The following is a 23,949-nucleotide window of genomic DNA, read 5'->3' as shown; positions in this document are numbered from 1 at the left end:
TCGATTATCATATATTTATTGGTGGTGACAGTGTTAACTATCCTCAGTGCAGTGGGCAGCTGGGAGGAGGTGCTCTTACTCCATGGACTTTACAGTGTCCCAAAACGTTTTGGAATTAGTGCTACAGGATGCAAATTTCTGTTTGAAAAAGCTAGCCTTAGCTTTCCTAACTGACTGTGTATATTGGTTCCTGACTTCCCTGAAAAGTTGCATATTGCGGGGGCTATTCAATGCTAATGCAGAACGTCACAGGATGTTTTTGTCCTTGGCAAGGGCAGTCAAGTCTGGGGTGAACCAAGGGCTATTTCTGTTCTTAGTTCTACATTTTTTGAATTGGGCATGCTTATTTAAGATGGTGAGGAAAGCACTTTGAAACAACAACCAGGCATCCTCTACTGACAGGATGATGTCAATATCCTTCCAGGATACCCGGTCCAGGTCGATTAGAAAGGCCTGCTTGCTGAAGTGTTTTAGGGAGCGTTTGACCGTGATGAGGGGTGGTTGTCGGACCCATTACGGACGCAGGCAATGAGGAACTGATCGCTGAGATCCTAGTTGAAGACAGCAGAGGTGCATTTAGAGGGCAAATTGGTCAGGATGATATCTAAGAGGGTGCCCATGGTTACGGATTTAGGGTTGTACCTGGTAGGTTCATTGATCATTTGTGTGAGATTGAAGGCATCTATCTTAGATTGTAGGATGACCGGGGTGTTAAGCATATCCCAGTTTAGGTCACCTAACAGTACAAACTCTGAAGATAGATGGGGGGGAATCAATTCACATATGGTGTCCAGGGCACAGCTGGGGTCTAAGTAGGGTCTACAACAAGCGGTAACAGTGAGAGACTTGTTTCTGGAATGGTGGATTTTTAAAAGTAGAAGCTCAAATTGTTTGGGCACAGACCTGGATAGTATGACAGAACTCTGCAGGCGATCTCTGCAGTAGATTGCAACTCCGCCCCCTTTGGCAGTTCTGTCTCGTTGGAAAATGTTGTAGTTGGGGATGGAAATTTCAGGATTTTTGGTGTTCTTCCTAAGCCAGGATTCAGACACAGCTAGGACATCAGGGTTGGCGGAATGTGCTAAAGCAGTGAATAAAACAAACTTAGGGAGGAGGCTTCTGATGTTAACATGCATGAAACCAAGGCTTACACGGTTACAGAAGTCAACAAATGAGAGTGCCTGGGGAATGGGAGTGGTGCTGGGGGCTACAGGGCCTGGGTTAACCTCTACATCACCAGAGGAACAGAGGAGGAGTAGGATAAGGGTACGGCTAAAGGCTATAAGAACTGGTCGTCTAGTGCGTTCGGAACAGAGAGTAAAAGGAGCAGATTTCTGGGCGTGGAAGAATAGATTCAAGGCATAATGTACAGACAAAGGTATGGTAGGATGTGAGTACAGTGGAGGTAAACCTAGGCATTGAGTGATGATGAGAGAGGTTTTGTCTCTAGAGGCACCAGTGGACACTATCTAAGGCATATTGGGCAGGGCTGGGGGCTCTACAGTGAAATAAGACCATAATCCCTAACCAAAACAGCAATAGACAAGGCATATTGACATTAGGGAGAGGCATGTGTAGCCGAGTGATCATAAGGTCCAATGAGTAGCAATAGGTGAGTCAGGGTGCCGATTCAGTAGTCGCTACTACGCTAGGCGAGGTGGAGACACGGCGATTCAGATAGCTAGCGGGCCGAGGCTAGCAGAAGGGCCTTCAGCGACGTCGCAACGGAAGAGCCTGTTGAAACCACCTCGGACGGTTACATCGGCAGACCAGTCCTGATGGATCGGGTATTGCAGCCCAAGAATTAGCTGGTGGACCTCTTTGGCTAGCCGGGAGATGGGCCTAGCTCGAGCCTAGCTCAAGGCTAACTGGTGCTTCGGGACAGAGACGTTAGCCAGGAGTAGCCACTCGGATTGCAGCTAGCTAGATGCGATGATCCGGTGTAAAAGTTCAGAGCTTGCGGTAGGTATCAGGAGATGTGGTAGAGAAAAATCAGTCCGATATGCTCTGGGTTGATATCGCACTGTGCAGACTGGCAGGTATTGACCGAGCTGAGGCTGGCTGGTGTCCGAGTTAACGGTGAAGACCGCTAGCAGTGGCTAACTAGTAGCTAGTTAGCTGGCTAGCTGCTGATGGGTGTTCCGGTTCTAAAGTATAAAAATAGAAGATCCGTACCACATTGGGTGAGGCGGGTTGCAGGAGAGTATATTCGTACTTATTCATTCGTACATGGAAAGCGAGATTAAAATATACACAAGAAGAAAAAAACGAGGAAAATTATATTCACACGGGACAAGACAAAACACACGTCCGACTGCTACGCCATCTTGGATAACTGTCCTCACACCACACTGACTCAATGACTAACTGACTGAGTGAAAGAAGGAGCCCCCAGGTCTTCATTGATAGACTATTCTAATCAGTGTGATAGCTGCTGCTTTCTACACCTTAGGACCAATGACCTAAATAGCATTGTTCCACAGCTATAAAAGTACCGAGAAGAATGGCTGAACTTCAAGTAGCTGTCATGCTAAGGGAAGAGCTTTTGTTATGTTAACACAGTGAGATGAAAATAAATGTATGAAATGTATGCATTCACTACTGTAAGTCTGCTAAATGACTAAAATGTAAAAAAAAAAAAAATGAAACCATTACAAACAAAGAGAATAAAGACAATTTGAGGAGGCCTTTTTCCTTTTGTCTTTCATCTGTACTGTGTCTCACATAAAGTAGGCCTACTTTACATCAAATGTGATGCAGTACTTCATAATACACACCACTTGATCAACTGATCTGACTTTTTCCATACGACCTCTCTTTCACAATACAATCTCTTCAGCAATAGTGCCTCCCTCCATGGCCTCTAACAGGTTAACAGCGGGGTAATTGTAATATGTGAAAAGCTGAACTTTGGGGTGACTTTCCCTTAAGTGTGATCTGAGAGAGGCTGCTGACTGTTCGAACACAGTGGGGCTCTTCACTATGATAGATACAGTGTGGTGGCCTGATCACCTCTTCACTCATATCCTAACCCTCTTTCTCAAACTCTCCCTCTATCTCTCTCTCTCTTTTCCTCTCTACCTTCCACTTGGTCCCGATGAGGTGATCTTGGACTGAATGTGCATGGGGTGTTACATACCGGTATTACATAATCCAATCACTTACATATTATATCTGGAGGAGATTGGAAAGAAGTAGGTTTCACTCATTATTGAAAAATCTTTATATGGCCTTTTCAGAAATAAATCAACATACCCCTGCAGGGCTTTCTCCCCAAACCAGTCTCCTTTGCCCAGGGCTCGCAGGTACACAGGCATGTCATTGGGCAAATCCTCCCTGGTGACATTAACCTGTCAGAAAAGAGATCAGCAGTCATTCAATGCTTTAATAGAGGGGCCTCATTCCGAAACCCACACGGAAGGGGAAAGACAGCTTAAAATAGCAACAATTCCGATTTAACGGCAGGGAGTTCCATCACAAATCGAGTATATACCCTCAGGAGGATAAGATCACCTCTTAATGACATTGAACTAACCTCTACTGTAATCACCATAGTAGACATTCCTTGGCTAGCCCCACTGACGCCATGCACCTCTGCTATTAATACACGCACCTCTCTTCATAAAATGGAATGGTTGGTCTACGTGATGTTGATGGTGTCCTCCCTCACCTTCCCCTTGCTGATGATGAAGAAGGTGTCCCCTCTGGCTCCTTGTCTGATGATGTACTCCCCGTCCCCGTAGTGCGTCTGTAAGGAGAGGAAGAGAAGTGTCACTCAGCACTGCCCTGAACTGGACGAAGAGGTCTGGCTGAGGACAGGCCTCTGTCAGGCACGCAACGACCATGTTGAATCGTCACCAGTTGCCCCAATGCAGAATAGCAGTTAGGAAAATAGAATCACTGTGTAACACAGACCATGTACTGACAAAAGAGACCAAAGAAGACTAGAATGACATCAATATCAGTTGTGATGTTAAAAATGATACATTCTCTTTTTCTGAATGAAACGTCCTGCATTTATCAGATTGGGACCGAAACGGAGATATAGGGCTGCTGCTGCTTCGCATCAGACGAGCAGGCAGCAGGGCTCTATGGGAAGTGTTTCCCTTTCAAGCAGAATGCAATGGCACTTACAAATGTAGATCCTTCAAACACCCCCAAACAGGGAAATCTATCCCAATTAAAGGTGTTATTACGTGTTCCACTAAGTCAGTTATTTACCTTATAACTTGTCCCTGTGGTAAAAATTATGTGGGTAAAACAAAGCGTGAATTAAAAGTACGTATCTCAGAGCACCGTAGCACCATTAGGTGCAAAAACCTGACTTACCCAGTTGCGGCCCACTTTTTGGAGGCAGGCCATTCGATTTCGTCTCTGCGTTATATTGGCATCGAACATGTCACCCTCCCGAGGAGAGGGGGTGACCTTGATAATTTATTGTTAAAACGAGAGGCTGCCTGGATCTTTAATTTAAAGACACTTGCTCCCTTCGGTCTCAACATAGACTTTGATCTGAAGCCATTCTTGTGATTATTGTGATTTTGCCATTGTAATTGTTTGTTAAATACTTTTTAGACTACAAATGCTATGATCATATGTTATCCATTTGTTTGTCTTTTTGTATGTTCCTTGTATACCATTTTTTTTATATTTCAGTTAACCAATGATATTAGGCCATACTTGGCCATGATTACAAACACCTGTGTGTCTCTTGACACTATATAAATGACTCATCTCTCAGTGTTTGTGATGATACCCTGATGAAGACAGCTTAGCTGTCGAAACGTTGGTTATTAAAATTTTTGCATCTGAGCTCTTAGAGTGTGCGGCTTTCCTTTATTTTCTAGTGTTCTGCTCCGCTAGCCAGCACCTCGCCTTTATAGGTGTGCGTTTCTTTTTTCTAGATCCCTTTCAAGCAGTGACATGTTTCCAATAATTACCCCCCTCCTTCCCTCTGCTCAAATGTGGTCAGATGAAGAAGGAGAGACATTTGAACATCTACTGCTGGGTGATAAGTAAATCAACTAGGAGCCTTTTAATTTCATGTTCTGTTAACATATCATTTATCTTGTCGTTCATTCTCCCCCTGACGGCTACTCACTATTGTGTATCACTGAGCAATTCTGAAGGACCAATCAGGGACTACCCTCAGAGTTCCCTTCCTGACATTTCATTGAGTTATTTTAATCGTGCACCATGAAAGTACATCTTTGGAGAACATAAATCTACTATTAGACGTCAAGATATCACCTCGCCAGCTGCGAGACACTTCGTAGAACAGTAGAACATTCTATGAATGAATTGCGTTGCGTCTTGATTGAAAAATATATCCACCACTTAGAGGAGGTAACTATGACAACAAGTGACTCCAAAGAGAAGCCATGTGGATATATACATTAAATTCTGTATCTCCACACGGTTTGAACGAAGAATAGATTTCACCTCCATCCTATAAACCACATTTAGACTGTTATACAAGAACACTGTCCATATCAGATGTTGCATATTGTTTATGAGTTGGCCCCACATATTTATGATTGGCTTTGTCTGATGTACATTGTGGTGGCTATCTCAAAAATTGATGTGCTGTATTTAGATGAGCGGACACCTGCGCCGATTGATTTGTGAGTTGGCTTTCGTGCCCGCTCCCCTACCCTATGTTTCTGTATCTCTTCGTGACTAATTTGTATACAGGTAGGCCAGATAAGCCACATCGCTGAATGGCCGATGAGTGATCACCCTGATTAGAAGCACCTGCTACTCAACTGTAGTTCTTTACAAATGCTGTTTTGAATGAAAGAAATTGTACCTGCACACTGAAGAAGGCTGTAAAGGTGAAACGTGTGCACTATCCCTGACGCAGTAAAAAAAAAGTGAAACATTGAATAATGAAGTAAGCTTTATGCAATATATTTTTGAGTGGGAACTCATTACACCTCTTTGTAGGCCGGGGAGGAAGAAAAGCACACAGCAACAGCTCAGGGTCAGGTCCCCCAGGATATAGGACTCCAGACACGGCTTAGCTGCTCTTTTCCACTTGTTCGGTTTTCAGAGTGGCAGGAAGTCAACTGAGCTCCTATACAGGTAGCACTAGATTAATGTGGACTTTGGTGGAAGGTATAATGAAACACAGTAGGGATGATTGTGTTAAAAAAAAAAAGTACATTAGCCATGATAAATAAATAGGTCTGAGGTAAGAGTAGATAATAGCAGGTTTTTATGGATTGGTGGTAGCCAATAACTTTGACTTTTCATGCATCAAGAAGAAAGAGATCAACTGGAGCTCGAAGCCCCCATATTAATTTAAAATGGACAGCAGAACCATTTCAATAAAGATGGAGTGAAGGGAAGGGTCATGAATCGGAAATGAGATTCCTTGGTATAATGGGCAGGCTTATCAAGGGGAAATTATGGCCTGTAGTGTTTTATCACTATGCATAAAATAATACATTATGTAAATAATAAATACATTGCATTATTTCCAATCTTTTGTATTCAATGATGATTGACAGGTTGTGGTAACATTCCTTTTTCATTCCTCTTTAGTTTAGCATGTGACCTGTCTGCCACCCATCGATTGGTGATACAGGTGTAGCATCTTAATTTGAGCCAGTTTGCTAAAGCAGGAAAATAATCCCGCAGCAAAAGGAAATATGAATTATTATGTGGATTGATGGACTTTTTTTGTAGGGATTTCTAAGTGGAAAATGCAAACTTCACAAGCCTTCTTAAACCTGAAATACACTACAAGTGTTACATTTCCTGCAATGCAAGAAAGTTCTCCTGCAACAGTGTGATCAAATGTTGATTCTACATCTGTAGCTGCTTAATTACCCTCACACATCAGATGGAAAACAGTGAACTATTGACATGCTCTGCTCTGCTGTGTATGGGCCAGAACAGAACAGTGTGGGAACGGGGAATGGCCGCCCACTCCCCTAGCTGGCCAAGCCCAGATGTCCGGAATTAAAAATAAACCTCTACTCCCAATTCAACTGCTGCCTGCTTAGACACACATCCATAGTATGATTCTGGGGGTTTGATACCAGCATGATTCATATCTGCATTGTTAACATTCTTGATACTGTACAGTTTCTTCATACAAGGCACCATGGTACTATGTGTACTGTATGTTTCTCCAGCTCTGGAATGACTGTACAGTAAACGATGTTAAACAAACACAGCTCACCAATTTCTTTTTTAGAGTAAAGAGTGTTTATGCTAGTCAGTATTTATTTACCAGTTAGAGTAGGTTGGGAGGATCAGTCATCAGCAGTGACAAAGGTGAACTGTCTTTCAACAGCTCTTTCTAGTTTATTTCTCTGCTTTAGTATATTTTTAGGCTTGGAAGAAAATGGCAACAGAATTCATTGAAACTGCATGGGAAAAATCCATGAAGATGGAGAAGAACAAAAATCAATAGCTAATTTTAGGGAACATTACTTTTTGGGCTGACCCAGACTTTGTTTTTCTTTCTCCCAAATTGAAATAAACCACCTGTGTCTAGAGCGGTTTCCGCTAAGGAATGGGCATTCCAATGACTAGTAAACTCAGCAAAAAAAGAAACGTCCTCTCGCTGTCAACTGCGTTTATTTTCAGCAACCTTAACATGTGTAAATATTTGTAAGAACATAACAAGATTCAACAACTGAGACATAAACTGAACAAGTTGTGTGTTCAGGTGTCCCTGAACAAAGGGGGGGTCAAAATCAAAAGTAACAGTCAGTATCTGGTGTGGCCACCAGCTGCATTAAAGTACTGCAGTGCATCTCCTCCTCATGGACTGCACCAGATTTGGCAGTTCTTGCTGTGAGATGTTACCCCACTCTTCCACCAAGGCACCTGCAAGTTCCCAGACATTTCTGGGGGGAATGGCCCTAGCCCTCACCCTCCGATCCAACAGGTCCCAGACGTGCTCAATGGGATTGAGATCCGGGCTCTTCGCTGGCCATAGCAGAACACTGACATTCCTGTCTCGCAGAAAATCACGCACAAAACGAGCAGTACGACCATCACCCTGGTGAGACAAAACCGTGACTCGTCAGAGAAGAGCACTTTTTGCCAGTCCTGTCTGGTCCAGCAACGGTGGGTTTGTGCCCATAGGCGACGTTGTTGCCTACAAGCCCTCAGTCCAGCCTCTCTCAGCCTATTGCGGACAGTCTAAGCACTGATGCAGAGATTGTGCGTTCCTGGTGTAACTTGGGAAGTTGTTGTTGCCATCCTGTACCTGTCCCGCAGGTGTGATGTTCGGATGTACCGATCCTATGCGGGTGTTGTTACACGTGGTCTGCCACCGCGAGGACGATCCTGGCCACATCTGCAGTCCTCATGCCTCCTTGCAGCATGCCTAATGCACATTCACGCAGATGAGCAGGGACCCTGGGCATCTTTCTTTTGATGTTTTCAGAGTCAGTAGAAAAGCCTCTTTAGTGTCCTAAGTTTTCATAACTGTGATCTTAATTGCCTACCGTCTGTAAGCTGTTAGTGTCTTAACGACCGTTCCACAGGTGCATGTTCATTGATTGTTTATGGTTCATTGAACAAGCATGGGAAACAGTGTTTAAACCCTTTACAATGAAGATCTGTGAAGTTATTTGGATTTTGACAAATTATCTTTGAAAGACAGGGTCCTGAAAAAGGCCCATTTCTTTTTTTTACTGAGTTTAGATAGATACTTGTCCCCATACAGTAGCTAAACTACACTGCTCAAAAAAATAAAGGGAACACTTAAACAACACAATGTAACTCCAAGTCAATCACACTTCTGTGAAATCAAACTGTCCACTTAGGAAGCAACACTGATTGACAATAAATTTCACATGCTGTTGTGCAAATGGAATAGACAACAGGTGGAAATTATAGGCAATTAGCAAGACACCCCCAATAAAGGAGTGGTTCTGCAGGTGGGGACCACAGACCACTTCTCAGTTCCTATGCTTCCTGACTGATGTTTTGGTCACTTTTGAATGCTGGCGGTGCTTTCACTCTAGTGGTAGCATGAGACGGAGTCTACAACCCACACAAGTGGCTCAGGTAGTGCAGCTCATCCAGAATGGCACATCAATGCAAGCTGTGGCAAGAAGGTTTGCTGTGTCTGTCAGCGTAGTGTCCAGAGCATGGAGGCGCTACCAGGAGACAGGCCAGTACATCAGGAGATGTGGAGGAGGCCGTAGGAGGGCAACAACCCAGCAGCAGAACCGCTACCTCCACCTTTGTGCAAGGAGGAGCAGGAGAAGCACTGCCAGAGCCCTGAAAAATGACCTCCAACAGGCCACAAATGTGCATGTGTCTGCTCAAACGGTCAGAAACAGACTCCATGAGGGTGGTATGAGGGCCCGACGTCCACAGGTGGGAGTTGTGCTTACAGCCCAACACCGTGCAGGACGTTTGGCATTTGCCAGAGAACACCAAGATTGGCAAATTTGCCACTGGCGCCCTGTGCTCTTCACAGATGAAAGCAGGTTCACACTGAGCACGTGACAGACGTGACAGAGTCTGGAGACGCCGTGGAGAACATTCTGCTGCCTGCAACATCCTCCAGCATGACCGGTTTGGCGGTGGGTCAGTCATGGTGTGGGGTGGCATTTCTTTGGGGGGCCGCACAGCCCTCCTTGTGCTCTCCAGAGGTAGCCTGACTGCCATTAGGTACCGAGATGAGATCCTCAGACCCCTTGTGAGACCATATGCTGGTGCGGTTGGCCCTGGGTTCCTCCTAATGCAAGACAATGCTAGACCTCATGCGGCTGGAGTGTGTCAGCAGTTCCTGCAAGAGGAAGGCATTTATGCTATGGACTGGCCCGCCTGTTCCCCAGACCTGAATCCAATTGAGCACATCTGGGACATCATGTCTCGCTCCATCCACCAACGCCACGTTGCACCACAGACTATCCAGGAGTTGGCGGATGCTTTAGTCCAGGTCTGGGAGGAGATCCCTCAGGAGACCATCCGCCACCTCATCAGGAGCATGCCCAGGCGTTGTAGGGAGGTCATACAGGCACGTGGAGGCCACACACACTACTGAGCCTCATTTTGACTTGTTTTAAGGACATTACATCAAAGTTGGATCAGCCTGTAGTGTGGTTTTCCACTTTAATTTTGAGTGTGACTCCAAATCCAGACCTCCATGGGTTGATAAATTGGATTTCCATTGATTATTTTTGTGTGATTTTGTTGTCAGCACATTCAACTATGTAAAGAAAAACGTATTTCATAAGATTATATCTTTCATTCAGAACTAGGATATGTTGTTTAAGTGTTCCCTTTATTTTTTTGAGCAGTATATATAGCATAAATATAAGACTAGTGCAAACTGCTTAAAACATCCTAACGTCTTTTGAATCTCACTTTCAAAGATGAGTTGATAAGTAATTAATGTGTTGAGTTTTAAAAAGTTACAACTTACCAGAAGAATCTCAAGATTTTATTTTCATTATGAATGGTGGCTAAACATCAAACAGTAGTCTTGGAGTGGAGGTAGTGGGTATTTCTCATTATGTAATTGGCAAGTCATTAAAAGAGAGGAAAGGCATGGTTGAAGTGCCATGATGAAAAGGTGCCCAGGCACACGCAGAACATTCTGCTCCACAACACTCAATTACTTCTTGACTTTACGTATCTATCACTTTAATTTGACAAGAATCAGTTACTTTCTTACCTTGGGTGCCCCAGTCTCCTTTGATTTGCATATGGAATGAGAAACCAAGACCTACTCTGCTGTTCTGTTACAGCTGATATGGCTGGTGACATAATGAGTTTGTTTCTCTTCCCAGTGTGCTTGAGGAGCCTGTCATCCGTTTCAGAGTAACACCAAAGGAGGGTTAACTGTGAATGAACTTGTAGACGGGGTGCTGTCAAAGGCTCTTATTGCGTCTGTCACTTAAACTAAGTGTGAAGTCAAAGTAAGAAAAAAAACCGATGCCGTTTTGTACAAACAAAATGTCTTCTGATCATACTAGCCACTGGCCACACTGTATACCCAGGGGATTCCCCTGTAGTTGTGTTCTAAAGTAGATTCTCCAGTTATCATGCCTTGGTGTTCTGCTCCCACAGGAGTATTTTCCTTATCCCACAATGCAAGGCTCTAGGAGCTTGTTCCATAATCCAGCCTCCATGTCACAAAGAAGCCTCCACATCACATCTTTGGAGGAAAACATCACTACTTGAATGCCTAAGTATTAGTTGCCTGCACGCACGCACGCACACGCAGACACACGCCACAACACTCCTCTGGATGCACATAGATAGGTGTTTGCAGATTTTTTACTGAAATGATGAGTGACAGTAAGTAATGAGAAAAATCTCTGAGTCTTCAATGAAATGCCACGCATCACAGATGTTGTTTTAAAGTGGGTTTGCCTGAGGTTCCCGAATGTTCTCATTTGTGACCTTCATCACTGTGTTTCCTCATTTAAATCGAGCCAAATACCATCTCTGAGCCTGATGTTCGTACAATGACTGTCTATACTTTCAGGAAACACTGAAGCTAAACACTACTGTAGTTTCGAGGCACAACACAGCACACATCCAGAGAGGATGGTGTTAACACTGAGGTTCAATAAGGAATGATTGATAACTACGCAATTAGCAATATGCCATTTTTACAATCACATTTTCATGTCTCGGGAACTCACCTTGACAACAAACAAACTGGGCAAGGAGATTGTCTGCATTGTGTTGTTCCATGCTGAATACCGTTCTTTGATGGTTCTGCAGGTGCATATAGTCTGATTGATTCTAGCGTATTCTGCTGATGTGTCCCCTCTTTAACTAAACGCACCCGCACACACATGCACGCACACATACACACACATTCGCAGTAAGCCAGCAGGCGTGGGTTATCTGCAGAGACCGAGCAGGCAGGATTACTGTAGATGTGCAGAGGAAGGGGGATCAGAGAGGGAGCCTGAGGGGAGAGGTTGGCCTGCCCTGGGCACTTCATGCCTGGGAAGAGCCCCTGCTCCCACTCCTACAGGGTAACCCAACTCCACCACGCTGCATGGCAGCACATTTATCATCAGCCCCCTTTGGAGCTCAATGCACTCAACTGTTTGAACATTCTGGGTTTTCCTCATGTTTTATTTCAGTCAATCGGAGGGATAGTGTCTTGGTAACCAATAGGGCATTCTGTGTCTGAACATAGAAACAGAATATACATTCTAGTTGTATGCATCTGAAACACCTAGGGAACTATGGAGTGGATTGTATGATTGTGATATGACTGCTCCCCAAATAATGTTTCATCATCTGAAGTATAACTCACACTTGTGTTTACCCTTTGCATGTAATTCCTTGGTGGTTCTTTAAGGGCTGGGGAAGTCAGGGTGACTCAGAAGCAGCAGTTGGTGCCAATGAAAAATGAGGCCAACACTTGTTCGTAATGGAGCTAATCCTCTATTGATCCAATGCACTAAGATAACCATGACATCATTTATTTGATTCCAGGCTGCATCACATCCGGCTGTGATTGGGAGTCCCATAGGGCGGCGCACAATTAGCCCAGTGTTTGTCTGGGTTTGGCCGGGGTAGGCCGTCATTGTACATAAGAATTTGTTCTTAATTGACTTGCCTAGTTACATAAAAAGTTACTTTTTTATATACAAAAAAAGAAGAAGAAATCCCCCTGTGATTTTTGTGCTAATACTTCATTTGACTTTGATAGAGAAAGCATGCCGGAATTGTATTTATGTGGTTTTCATGACCAAATGTTCTTTGGAAACTTTGGAAACAAGATACAGGAGGTCAAGTCATCCAATTAAAAATGAACATCAGAGAGCTCATTTGCTTGTTCTGAAATTAACAAGCTTAAAAATTGGAGGTGAAAGACTGTAGAGATACATTTTTGCATACCTAATGTAATATGTCTGAGGTGCTCGAGTGGTCCCGAGGACCCCTTACCACAGTTTAGGGAACCAATTGCATGCCAGTAAATAATAAGAGGCTTAGCAATCTGCTCTGAGGATGGGGATTACAACTATAATTGTTCCCTCTTACTCATAGATCTACGGTACGAGGTCATATAGAGTTAACAACCAGAAACTAGACACACTGTTGATAGCAGTCTGATATTCTGATCAGAGCAAGAAAGGTTTTCCTGACCATGTGACCTGACTTGGAATACTGTAAATCTGGGCTCTGGTTATAGTCTAATTTGGATATTTTTCCTGGTCATGTCACATGGTCTCCTAATTATACACAGATATTATTGCAGTCAGACCAGAGGTTGTCAGGTTGTCAGACCAGAGGTTGTCAGACCAGAGGTTAGCGGTTGTCAGAGTGAGTTTTTACCTCAGGTTGTGTCTGGTGAGCTACTGTCTACAGATGAGACCTCAAATCAATTAAAATGGCTCTGTCAGCCCAGGACAGGAGACCTGAAAATCCTTGCCACTAGTATGAACATTGCAATGACTACAAATTGCAGCTTAGTTACATTTCCAGATAAACCTATTTTAAAGTGTGAATATCCACAGTATAATAATCATTAGGATTTTTCCAGGCCATCAATTCTTCTTTATGTAATGATGTGGTTCATAAAAAAAATTGCTCAATTACACAGTCAATGAAATAGACGTAAATCATCAGTACCCATTGCCACAAACACCGCTATGTTCAACCAGGACACCTTGGAAACTCACCTCTTCCATAACATCGGCTAGCTTGCTGAGTATTTCTTCTGAAAGACCTTGGAAGGTTGGAACACTGTTGGGGAGAGGGAGCGAGAGTTAGCTATTTTGGAGAGTTCAGCCAGAAGGTGAGGCCAACCGTTCATGCTGTCCTCAGCTGGTGAACAGAACTAGGTGCTGTGGTGCTTTATGACTGATAAATACGGTGTATTCACGAGGTTCACATCATCAATACTCTCTCTGTTGTCTATCTCTTTAAGAAATCCTAAAGACCAATGTACTAGCAGAGCAGGTATGCAGAATCTATGGAAAAGCCAGCACAGCAGGTTGCATGAAAGAGTTGAATCAGTACGGCTGACTAAAGAGAGGGAAAATAAAACAGGCACATAAAATTCCACAGGCGTATGTATATAGGCACAGCTGTGTCGGCATACTAATTCTCACACGTGCTTCAACCCTCCCCTAACACCAGCATCATCTGAAGTGGGGAGAAGTTTGTGCAGAATCACCACAGTCGTAAGCCACAGCTCAATGTTCACATGTGGGTGACGTTGGTTTGTTTTTCTTTTCCTCTTTTACAACAGGACAGGGTTTTAGTTTAAGGTTGAGCCTGAGAGCAGCTGCCAATTATACTAAGCCTTCCAGGAAGCTCAAGAAGGCTTTCTTGGCAGATTCAAAGATATTTACATACCTCTGGCATGCTCTCTCCTTAACAAGAGAGACTTCACTCACACGCACACGTGGGCGGGCACATGCATGGGCGCACACACACACACACGCACGCAGGCACACACACATGCACGCACAAAAAACAGAACAAACATGCGGGGACGCACACGGGGGCACAAACAAACACACACAATCTGACAGTTTGACAACTTCCGAGTCTCTTCGAAAAATTGTTGCTTGTTACCACGGAAACTATTCCCTCAGAAATGGATGCGTTTGATGAGTTGGATATTTGACATTCTATATTGAAGAGATGCACTGACAGAAGCTACTTCACAAATATTGTGACACAGAAGGTATCATCTTTTCTTACAAATTGAGTGCATTTTCAGAGATCACATTACATGAGCCATTAAAAGTCAAACGACTTTATTGATTGTTTGAGACTTCCTCCCCTGTGCACCAGTCGGCTGTAGCTGCCAATGCATGGGGAGAAAGGCATCTTATTTTACCACTAAAAGCCAACTTCATCCAAATCAATTTCCTCTTTCCCTGCATGTGATATCATCGGGTCCAGAACTTCCAGTAAAGGGCACAGCAGGGCCTCTGGCATGAGAGATAGGTGCAACATTCTTCCTCAATTATCTATTTCAGTATGAAGACAGAAGGAAATTCCAGCCCTGGCCACTTACAGGCATTTGAAGTAGTCTGTGTATGAAAATCAATACTTGAGGACGTGTTTGAATTGTGTTGTCTGAGTATTTGTGGTCAAACAGCTGTTGTGGACTTTCCATCTGAATCACTACAGTTGATCACTGGGTGGGAAATCTTCATTCGGGGATGACGATGCCCTTTGTTATTGCTACGGCACGCTAAGACTTGCCTGCTCGGAAAAGGGGGATTTCATCATCTACTGTATTGTGTATGTTTACTAAGAGTAAATATATTGGTCTGAGAGGGACGTCGGCTGTTTGTTGTAGAGCAGAAAGCCCATTGGTAAGCCTACTATATATTAAACACAAAAACTATGTTTAAAGTTAAAAGTAGGCAGGTCTGAAGCTGAGAAAGAAAGGAAATGTGAAATCAATATGTAAAGTCTCAGCCAATGGGTTAGCATGGATTAGACTCAGCTGTGTGAACAGAAGGAGGACAGTGATATCAAACATAGTATGATAATGATCAATAAACTGGTGTTTTAACAGTTCCAAGTGGTAAAACATAGATTTAGTATAAAAGACATGAAGTGCACAATCACCTGATGCTCATTTGAACATGCATCCAGCAAGTGTCTCTGTTGAACAGTGCACCCAGACATGAGTGACAGGAAACAGGAAGAGGGGGAAGGTGATTCTGTGACTGTCAGAGACAGTCACTCAAACCTCAGTCCTCGCTCGAATGGCATCTCAGGGGAGGTGGAGGACAGAGGGAGAGAGGGAGAGAGATGGAAAGTGAGAGGGAAAGCAAGAGAGAGAGGAGCCCACCTCTTTAGAAACTCCATGTATTCGGCATGTTTGATGAGGCCCGTCCTCATCATAATGGTCTGGAAACACTGGCGGTCGATGGCCCATAACTTCACATTAGTGAGGGCTGAGAAAGAGACAGCAAAAAGACGTTAGATAGAGAAAATAACAAGCTTTAAATGTCAGGATGGCATAACTCTCTTGGTTTGCCACACAAACAGTCTCATATAATGACAGAATATCAATAATATCGACAATATTCCATTTGCTCGTTAACATTAAAATGTGAATCTAATTAAAAACCCTGTGCCCTTGTATCACTTTATTACCGAATCTACTATATCTGCTAAACAAGATCATCAGACATACAGTATCCATGGCAACTCCTGTGGCTAAACCCAAGTCCAGCCATTTGGAACCTGGAGCAATAATCAAATCATACCACCGTCACTGATGTCTACCGATGATTACCATTCCCATGTACATTTTCCATGGCTAAGCGTTGTCCAGCGAGTCAACAGGTAGCCTAGCGGTTAAGAGCGTTGGACCTGTAACCGAAAGATCGCAGGTTCGAATCCCTGACCAAATCTGTTGATGTGCCCTTGAGCAAGGCACTTAACCCTAATTGCCACTGTAAGTTGCTCTGGATCAGAGCGTCTGCTAAATGACTCAAATGTAAAAACGTGGGTATACTCTCAAATCCTCATCATGATTTAACACTGAGTGCACAGAGAGATACTAGACACCAACAAAAACTTTGGTTGACTGCTGTGTTAAATTGTATCAGTGAAGCCAAACTGATTTCCCTTAATGGAGCATTATCTATGGTACACAGATTAAGGAGTCTTAGACTGGTTGACGGAGAAGGACTAGAATAGCTGACTATCATTACTCATTATTCCGGTACAGGGATGGGAATATATAATGGGAAAGTTCAGTGCACTTAGGGGGAATATCCCAAGTCCCCTTGGACCCTTGCAATGTGACAAGGTCCGTGACAAGACAAGGCATTTGCATGATGCTCCATCAGACTTATCGGATTGTTTCTGGTTCATGTAACTGGTTGCTGGTAGCAAAATCCCCATTAACGTCCAAGTTCATCATTTATCTTTATTAGTTCCATATCTATTACGGCATATCTTGAGTTACAACAAATATGGTCATATTAAAACATTTGAATAAAGCGAGTGAGTAAAAGTCCTGCTTATACGGATTGTGTTGAGAAAAACAGGACAGCCTACTTCACCATTGATTTATGAGTTCTCTGTGCAGTTTGCTTTATATCAAGGCCAGTAATACCACACGGGAGTACTGTATCTTACTATAGATGAGAGCGAGCTGTAGTGTCCTAGTTTAAGAACAGTGTCAGTGATTCCCACTGAGTGAATGTTTCCCTCTCTCCGACTACAGTAGTTTGCATCTCTGTATCAGTTACTTCTAGCTGTATTATAATATGCATGCGCTGTAGATTATGTACCTTTATTCATACATTTCTCCATCTCTATGGATCAATTATTGGGTAGGTAGAAGATTACTCTCATTATATAAGTAAGTCTTATATAAATAACATAATGTATGTTCAGGAAAGCAAAGATCCTGACACTTACTGTATAGGCATTGTGCCTCATAGACACACCATCACAACTACTGACAGACAATTGATTCACTTGTTTATTCCAGTTCGCAGAACGCCCGTGGGCTCCCCTGTTCCGCATTCCTAACACAGTAAAAACCTTATAAAACACCGATGCGATGTAACATCAGTAAAGGTGGGATGCAAGGTGCCAATCTCTGACAGTAGGTTTGAAACTCTCCCAATGAACAAACAAACGAACCAGTTCCAATGTTGACGTTTCACATTACTCATCAAGGCAATGGAATATGTTGCTTATAATATTAGTGAATAAAATAGAGGGATGACGGCATAAGCAGCTTAGCCCCTGATGATTATCAAATGGCAGGTTTATAAATAGACCAGAGCTACATAAAGACCTCCATAGAAACTAACAACCCCTGGCAGAGACCAACAAATGCCAGCAATTTGGCATAAAATGATTTACCCCACGGTTCGCTCTCATCTGTAATTTCAATTAGATTTTACGACATTATAGGGCTGGGGAGTTCTGAGGTGCACAACCTGACCCTGACAGTGCCAATTAAAATGTCCAATTAGCACGCACCAAATAGCACAAAGACCCAGCTAACGTATTCAAAAGTATCACAACGTTATTGAAACAAAGCACACACAAACACACAATCAGCTCATTCAGTGCAAAGTGAAAACCTGACCTTGTGTTAAGACTGGTGTTTCGTCTGCAGGGGAGTTGGCAAATTCAGAGCTCATTTGTCAGGATCAGAACAGAAAGCGTTATATCTGTCAACAAAGGCACTTGATTAAACTTGACAGAAGAAACCCTGGCATTGTTCTCTGTCAACACCTCTCTCTCTCTCTCTCTCTCTCTCTCTCTCTCTCTCTCTCTCTCTCTCTCTCTCTCTCTCTCTCTCTCTCTCTCTCTCTCTCATGAATGGGAGACAGAATTTTAAATATTCAAAGACAAAGGGAACAGGTTGCCTTCTCTTCATCCCTACAAGGTTTCTGTCAGGGACTGATTCACCTTTCATTCCCAAATCTGCTTCATCCAGCATCCTTTGCAACAGACGCGATGAGGTCACAATTAAATATACTAAAATGTTGCTTTTCTTCCTGGAGTCAGCCTCCACTGCAATTTGTAAAGAATTAAAGAATAGTAAATTCTGCTAAGCAGGAGAGGATTAAAAACAGAAGAAAAAAAAGACCGGAACCAAGGCGTAACAAAAGGTTTGGGCCACATAGAGGTAGACTATTATAATAATTATGGGGAAAAAAATTGCTAATGGATGGTAATCACTATGTGCTTTGACTTGAGGTCCTATTCAAACGCTCTTCTCTCCGTACTTTCTGCCCAGCTATTGGAGAACGTACCTTCATTCTGAGAGGTTATCATTGAACTAACAAAGAACCTCATCAGCAATCAGCGTGTAATTAACTCCACCCGGTTTGTTTGTAGTAGTTGGCAGTTTATTATCCGTACTAAGAAAAATATACAAATACCCAGGCCCCTGACAAACAAAACAAACTTAAGCGAACCAAAAAAATAATGCAAGCACAAGCTGTAGCTTTAGTGCCCTCATTTTGAGTATGGAAATGAGACAAAATCAAAACAAAATGATAGTCAAAATATAATAGAACTCTTCCAGTACACTTAAGCCAAATACGGGTATTACTAAGACTTGTGGAACGAACAAGAAGGAAATTTCAATTTCAATGAGACATAGAAGCAACAACTAAAATTGGGACTTTGGCAGGAGTAGCTGTCTGCATGATAGGGGTCAAACACCATCCACTGCTGAGGTCCATCTCACTGCAGCTCCCTATCCCGGGTCACCAGTGTCAGGCCCGGGATAAGGAGCTAGGGGAGATCCACTGCCCATGTGGCCCAAGCATTGTCCTCTAAACCCCTGACTTGGCATGTGAACCTTGTTTTTGTCCCTTGGTGTCAGAGAGGAATGGTGGAGAGGAGGAGGGGCAGAGCAGGGTCAATGACTCTCATCTGGATGTGATGGGCTGCTCTCAGAACTCTCAGAAGAACTCTCAGAACAGCAGACGCTCCATAGAGGAATGTTTGGAAACTCTCACAATCTTACATGCAGAGTCCTGTCCTGGGAAGACTGCTTCTGAGAGGGGGAAAGCTCTTCTCACAAACAGTAATAAGTGGAAGGGATGTGTGAATGTGATGATAGGAGTGCTGGCCAGGAGATATGGCCTTCCAAACAGCCCCAGTGGAGGGTAGGATATTGAACCACTGCATGTCTCTCTGGCTGGTCCACTATAAACAGAGGGACCAGAAACATTCCATAGACTAACCTTTTAGCTGCAATAAAGTTGTATTATTGGGAATCTGTGTATGCTCATCAAATGAATGACAGACATTACATAACACAATCTAACAACCTAACCAGCTGTAATTAATATTCAGCCAATTCCTCAAGGAGAGAATGATGATTGACATTGCCTTGTGTTGGTAATAACAAAAGCCTTGTAAAACATGGAAACATGCACCTTCAAATCTCCATACGTCTCTACAACAATCTCCCAGATGACGGGTAAAGATACTGATTCAGCGTGAGCAGGGTGGGTGTTTCCGTGTTTTCAGACAGCGGAAGGTTTCCACTCTGGAAGTAATTACAACTGTCTCGTTACATTTTTCTGCTATGATAAACACGCTCTCTACCATAATAATACTGTTGGCTAAGAGCGAGCATGAAGTAAATGTGCATACATCTATTATCATCTGTACCGATCCAGTTCATGAATATTCTACAGTGGTGATTATAAAAACTGAGGTAATCTTGCAGAAAAATGAAAAAATGACAGCAACACCCAACTTTTGATGTTGCCGATATCTGACATTTTACCTTTTTTGAAAGTCTAGGGAACTACAATGTTTACCCAGATAAGCACCACATTCTCATAGAAACCTGGTAGCGCCAGCATACTTAAAAACGTATACAATCTTAAATGATGTTTCCAGTATACCTCATTATGTATCCTCTCCATACCCATATGCTACATGCTGGAAGAGAGTAGCAGACAGCTACAACACTAAATTATTCAACTGACTTAACATTAAAGCACCTCATTTCAGACCAGATGTCTAAAAGTCGGAGTACAATCCACAGCAAACCTAGCGACAGAGAGAAGAAGAGAAAGACAGAGAGTGATCAGTCAAGTTAAATCAGGGCACATCCCTCTATTGATCGTTCCTCTTGTAATGTTATTCTTGGCTGAATACAACAAATTACTGCAGGACCCCTGGCAGTCAGATAGCCAATTTGTCATCCTTATTAAATAGGACGTCAATTAAACTGTGAGCATTTAGCTACCTGGACTTTTCTATTAGCAGTTTCTATTAGCTGGCCAACATTTGTGAAAACAAGTAGCTCAAACTTCAGGTTTAACAATCAAGCATTCTTAATGAAATGGGACTTAAACAATTAAAGCCTATGAGCAGGAAAGAGATGTGACGTACAGTACTAGTCATAAGTTTGGACACTCTTCTCATTCAAGGGTTTTTCTTTATTTTACTATTTCTACATTGTAGAATAATAGTGAAGACATCAACACTATGAAATAACACATATGGAATCATGTAGTAACCAAAAAAAGGGTTAAACAAATCAAAATATATGTTATATTTGAGATTCTTCAAAGTAGCCACCATTTGCCTTAATGACAGCTTTGCACACTCTTGGCATTCTCTCAACCAGCTTCATGAGGTAGTCACCTGGAATGCATTTCAATTAACAGGTGTGCATTGTTAAAATGAATTTGTGGAATTTCTTTCCTTCTTAATGCGTTTGAGCCAGTTGCGTTGTGACAAGGTAGGGGTGGTATACAGAAGATAGCCCTATTTGGTAAAAGACCAAGTCCATATTATGGCAAGAACAGCTCAAATAAGCAAAGAGAAATGACAGTCCATCATTACTTCAAGACATGAAGGTCAGTCAACACGGTAAATTTCAAGAACTTTTAAAGTTTCTTCAAGTGCAGTCACAAAAACCATCAAGCGTTATGATGAAACTGGCTCTCATGAGGACTTCCACAGGAAAGGAAGACCTAGAGTTACCTCTGTTGCAGAGAATAAGTTCATTAGCGTTAACTGCACCTCAGATTGCAGCCCAAATAAATGCTTCACAGAGTTCAAGTAACATACACATCTCAACATCAACTGTTCAGAGGAGACTGTGTGAATCAGGCCTTCATGGTCAAATTGCTGCAAAGAAACCACTATTAAAGGACACCAATAAGAAGAAGAGACTTGCTTGGGCCAAGAAACACGAGCAATGGACATTAGACCGGTGGAAATCTGTCCTTTGGTCTGATGAGTCCAGATTTGAGACTTTTGGATCCAACCGCCGTGTCTTTGTGAGACGCAGAGTAGGTGAACGGATGATCTCTGCATTCCACAGGGATGCTGGCCCATGTTGACTCCAATGCTTCCCACAGTTGTGTCAAGTTGGCTGGATGTCCTTTGGGTGGTGGACCATTCTTGATACACACGGGAAAATGTTGAGCTTGAAAAACCCAGTTCTTATCATTCTCAAACCGGTGCGCCTGGCACATACCCTGTTCTAAGGCACTTCAATCTTTTGTCTTACCCTCTGAATGGCACTCGTACACAATTCATGTCTCAATTGTATCAAGGTTTAAGAATCCTTCTTTAACATGTCTCCTCCCCTTCATCTACACTGATTGAAGTGGATTTAAAAGTGACATCAATAAGGGATCATATCTTTCACCTGGTCAGTCTATTTCAAGGAAAAAGCAGGTGTTCCTAATATTGTACACACCTTTCAGAATAAAAAGATACAGCTGTATTTCTGTATTTTTAAAGGTATATATCTTGACAACTTGATTGCTGGACATGCAAAACATTTAGGGACAATATCAACAATGGACTACTGAAACAAATGGCAAAATATAGTTTTGGGGAGGAGTTTTCCTTTATCTCAATAGGAAAAGTTGACCTTAATAAACAAAAGTTTGATTTCTTTCTTTATAAAGGGAGCTCATCCAATCATCACCGTGCACTGAGAGTGAACCTCACTGTGGCGAAGTGTAACGAGCTTCACAATAAGCCTCAACATACACATCAGAGAGAGTAGATGTCAATTTAGTCCAACCGTCATATCAGATCAATATGTCCTCAAATAATAATTTTCTAAGAGCCGCGGAATATTATAGAAACATCTCAAAACGGCTGCTTCATTCCATTCACTTTCTAATGAATGCTATTTTTCAATTAAAAAGAGAAAACCAGACCAAAGCTATCACTTTGAGAGCAGACGGTGCAGAACAGAGAGAGAGGGAGAGAACTGGGGACTATTTTCAATTCAGAGGGAATTACTCTTCCCCAAAGACAGATTGTGCTTCTGTGGGTGACGTGCTCCTCGTCTCTGAACACAAGCAAACAGGTGACCCAGACACAGCAGAAGACTTCTTTCACACAAAATGACTTTCCTTCAAAACCAAAGACGTTAAACAAACATTATCTCATACGAGCATGTGGAAGGAAGTGACACTTTATGTCCTGTGGTGAAACAGAAAAACAAAGAAGTGGAAACATAGAAATGTGGAGTATAGACTGGAGAACACACTGCATCTATGGAACTCCTGCCTAAAAGGACTTTGTAAAGGAGTTTGTAAAGGAATTTCAAAATGTGTCAAATGAAGAGGTGTTAATGAAAAGGATAGTGTACACATTTGTTTTTAAGGACAACCAAGGCCCTATATCCTGTACTGATCACCCATTTCCTTGCTTTCGAAGAAGTCATTGAAAAGCTCTGGGAAAATGTCTTGTGACAGGTGTGACGATAAGATGGAGCTTTTCATCAAATGATCATTGGTCAGGGTTGACGTCTCTTGAAAAGGTCAATGACGAGTAGGTAAAGGTAAGGTGCTTATATGAAAGAAACATGCACAATGCTAAGTACTAAGCAACAAAATCCCCTTACATAAAATGGCTTTTTCACAAATTCCTTACCTTCCCTCAGGCCTGTATGCCCTATATTCTATAAGCAAAGTCAAACATGGCCTCTTAACTGAGTCCCGTTCTCTTAATTCCTTAAAAAGACATCTAATCTGCGTAGGCCACCCACATACCACTGGCAAATCACTTGGCAGCAACATCAGAAGCTAGCCTTGGCTAGAAAGGAGGCCATGCTTCTATGCCAGCAGTCTGTAGTGTATATTATACTGTGGTGTGCAGCAATGGAGTAAAGTTCAGAACGTTACTCAAGAGGTGAGGTGACTGACGTTATTAATAATCCAACTAGCATACTGCGAATGCACAGTACTTTAGAGCACATTTTCAACCCTGTCACATACTTCTTACTTTTTCACACCTATTCTCTCAGTCTCTCTCAATTTGTCTCTCTCTCTCTCTCTCTCGAGCTCTGTCTTTCCTCTCAATGTGTTCTGTCTCCAACACGCACATGTGAGCGAGTGAGTGCACGCGCGCACGACTTGCGACTCCAACCAGACTTGCGACTCCAACCCCAATTAGGGACTGTCAGTCTTCTCAGACAGAGGCATCGTCTCTCTCCCCATATGTGACTCCCCACAGTACGGAAGATGCTGCAGCCTGGACATTTTCAGGCCC

The 23,949-nt window shown here is 42.8% G+C and overlaps 1 protein-coding gene across 4 annotated transcripts in view; it reads right to left on the bottom strand.

The window, feature by feature from the left end:
* The window catches only part of prkg1b (protein kinase cGMP-dependent 1b), a 158,705-nt gene that overhangs the window by 38,666 nt on the left and 96,090 nt on the right, over window positions 1–23,949 (bottom strand). For all 4 annotated transcript variants that reach the window (XM_029764538.1, XM_029764539.1, XM_029764536.1 and 1 more), the window contains exons 4-7: window positions 15,770–15,875; window positions 13,632–13,695; window positions 3,671–3,748; window positions 3,256–3,350 (exon numbers count right to left, since the gene is read on the bottom strand). In XM_029764538.1, the coding sequence (XP_029620398.1) occupies window positions 3,256–3,350; window positions 3,671–3,748; window positions 13,632–13,695; window positions 15,770–15,875 (343 nt within the window). The remainder of the gene's footprint in view (window positions 1–3,255; window positions 3,351–3,670; window positions 3,749–13,631; window positions 13,696–15,769; window positions 15,876–23,949) is intronic.

This window comes from Salmo trutta, chromosome 10, assembly GCF_901001165.1.
Source record: "Salmo trutta chromosome 10, fSalTru1.1, whole genome shotgun sequence".
In the NCBI taxonomy this organism is placed as follows: Eukaryota; Metazoa; Chordata; class Actinopteri; order Salmoniformes; family Salmonidae; genus Salmo; species Salmo trutta.
Note: the sequence above shows the minus strand (reverse complement) of the source record. Positions and strands in the feature narration are given on the sequence as shown.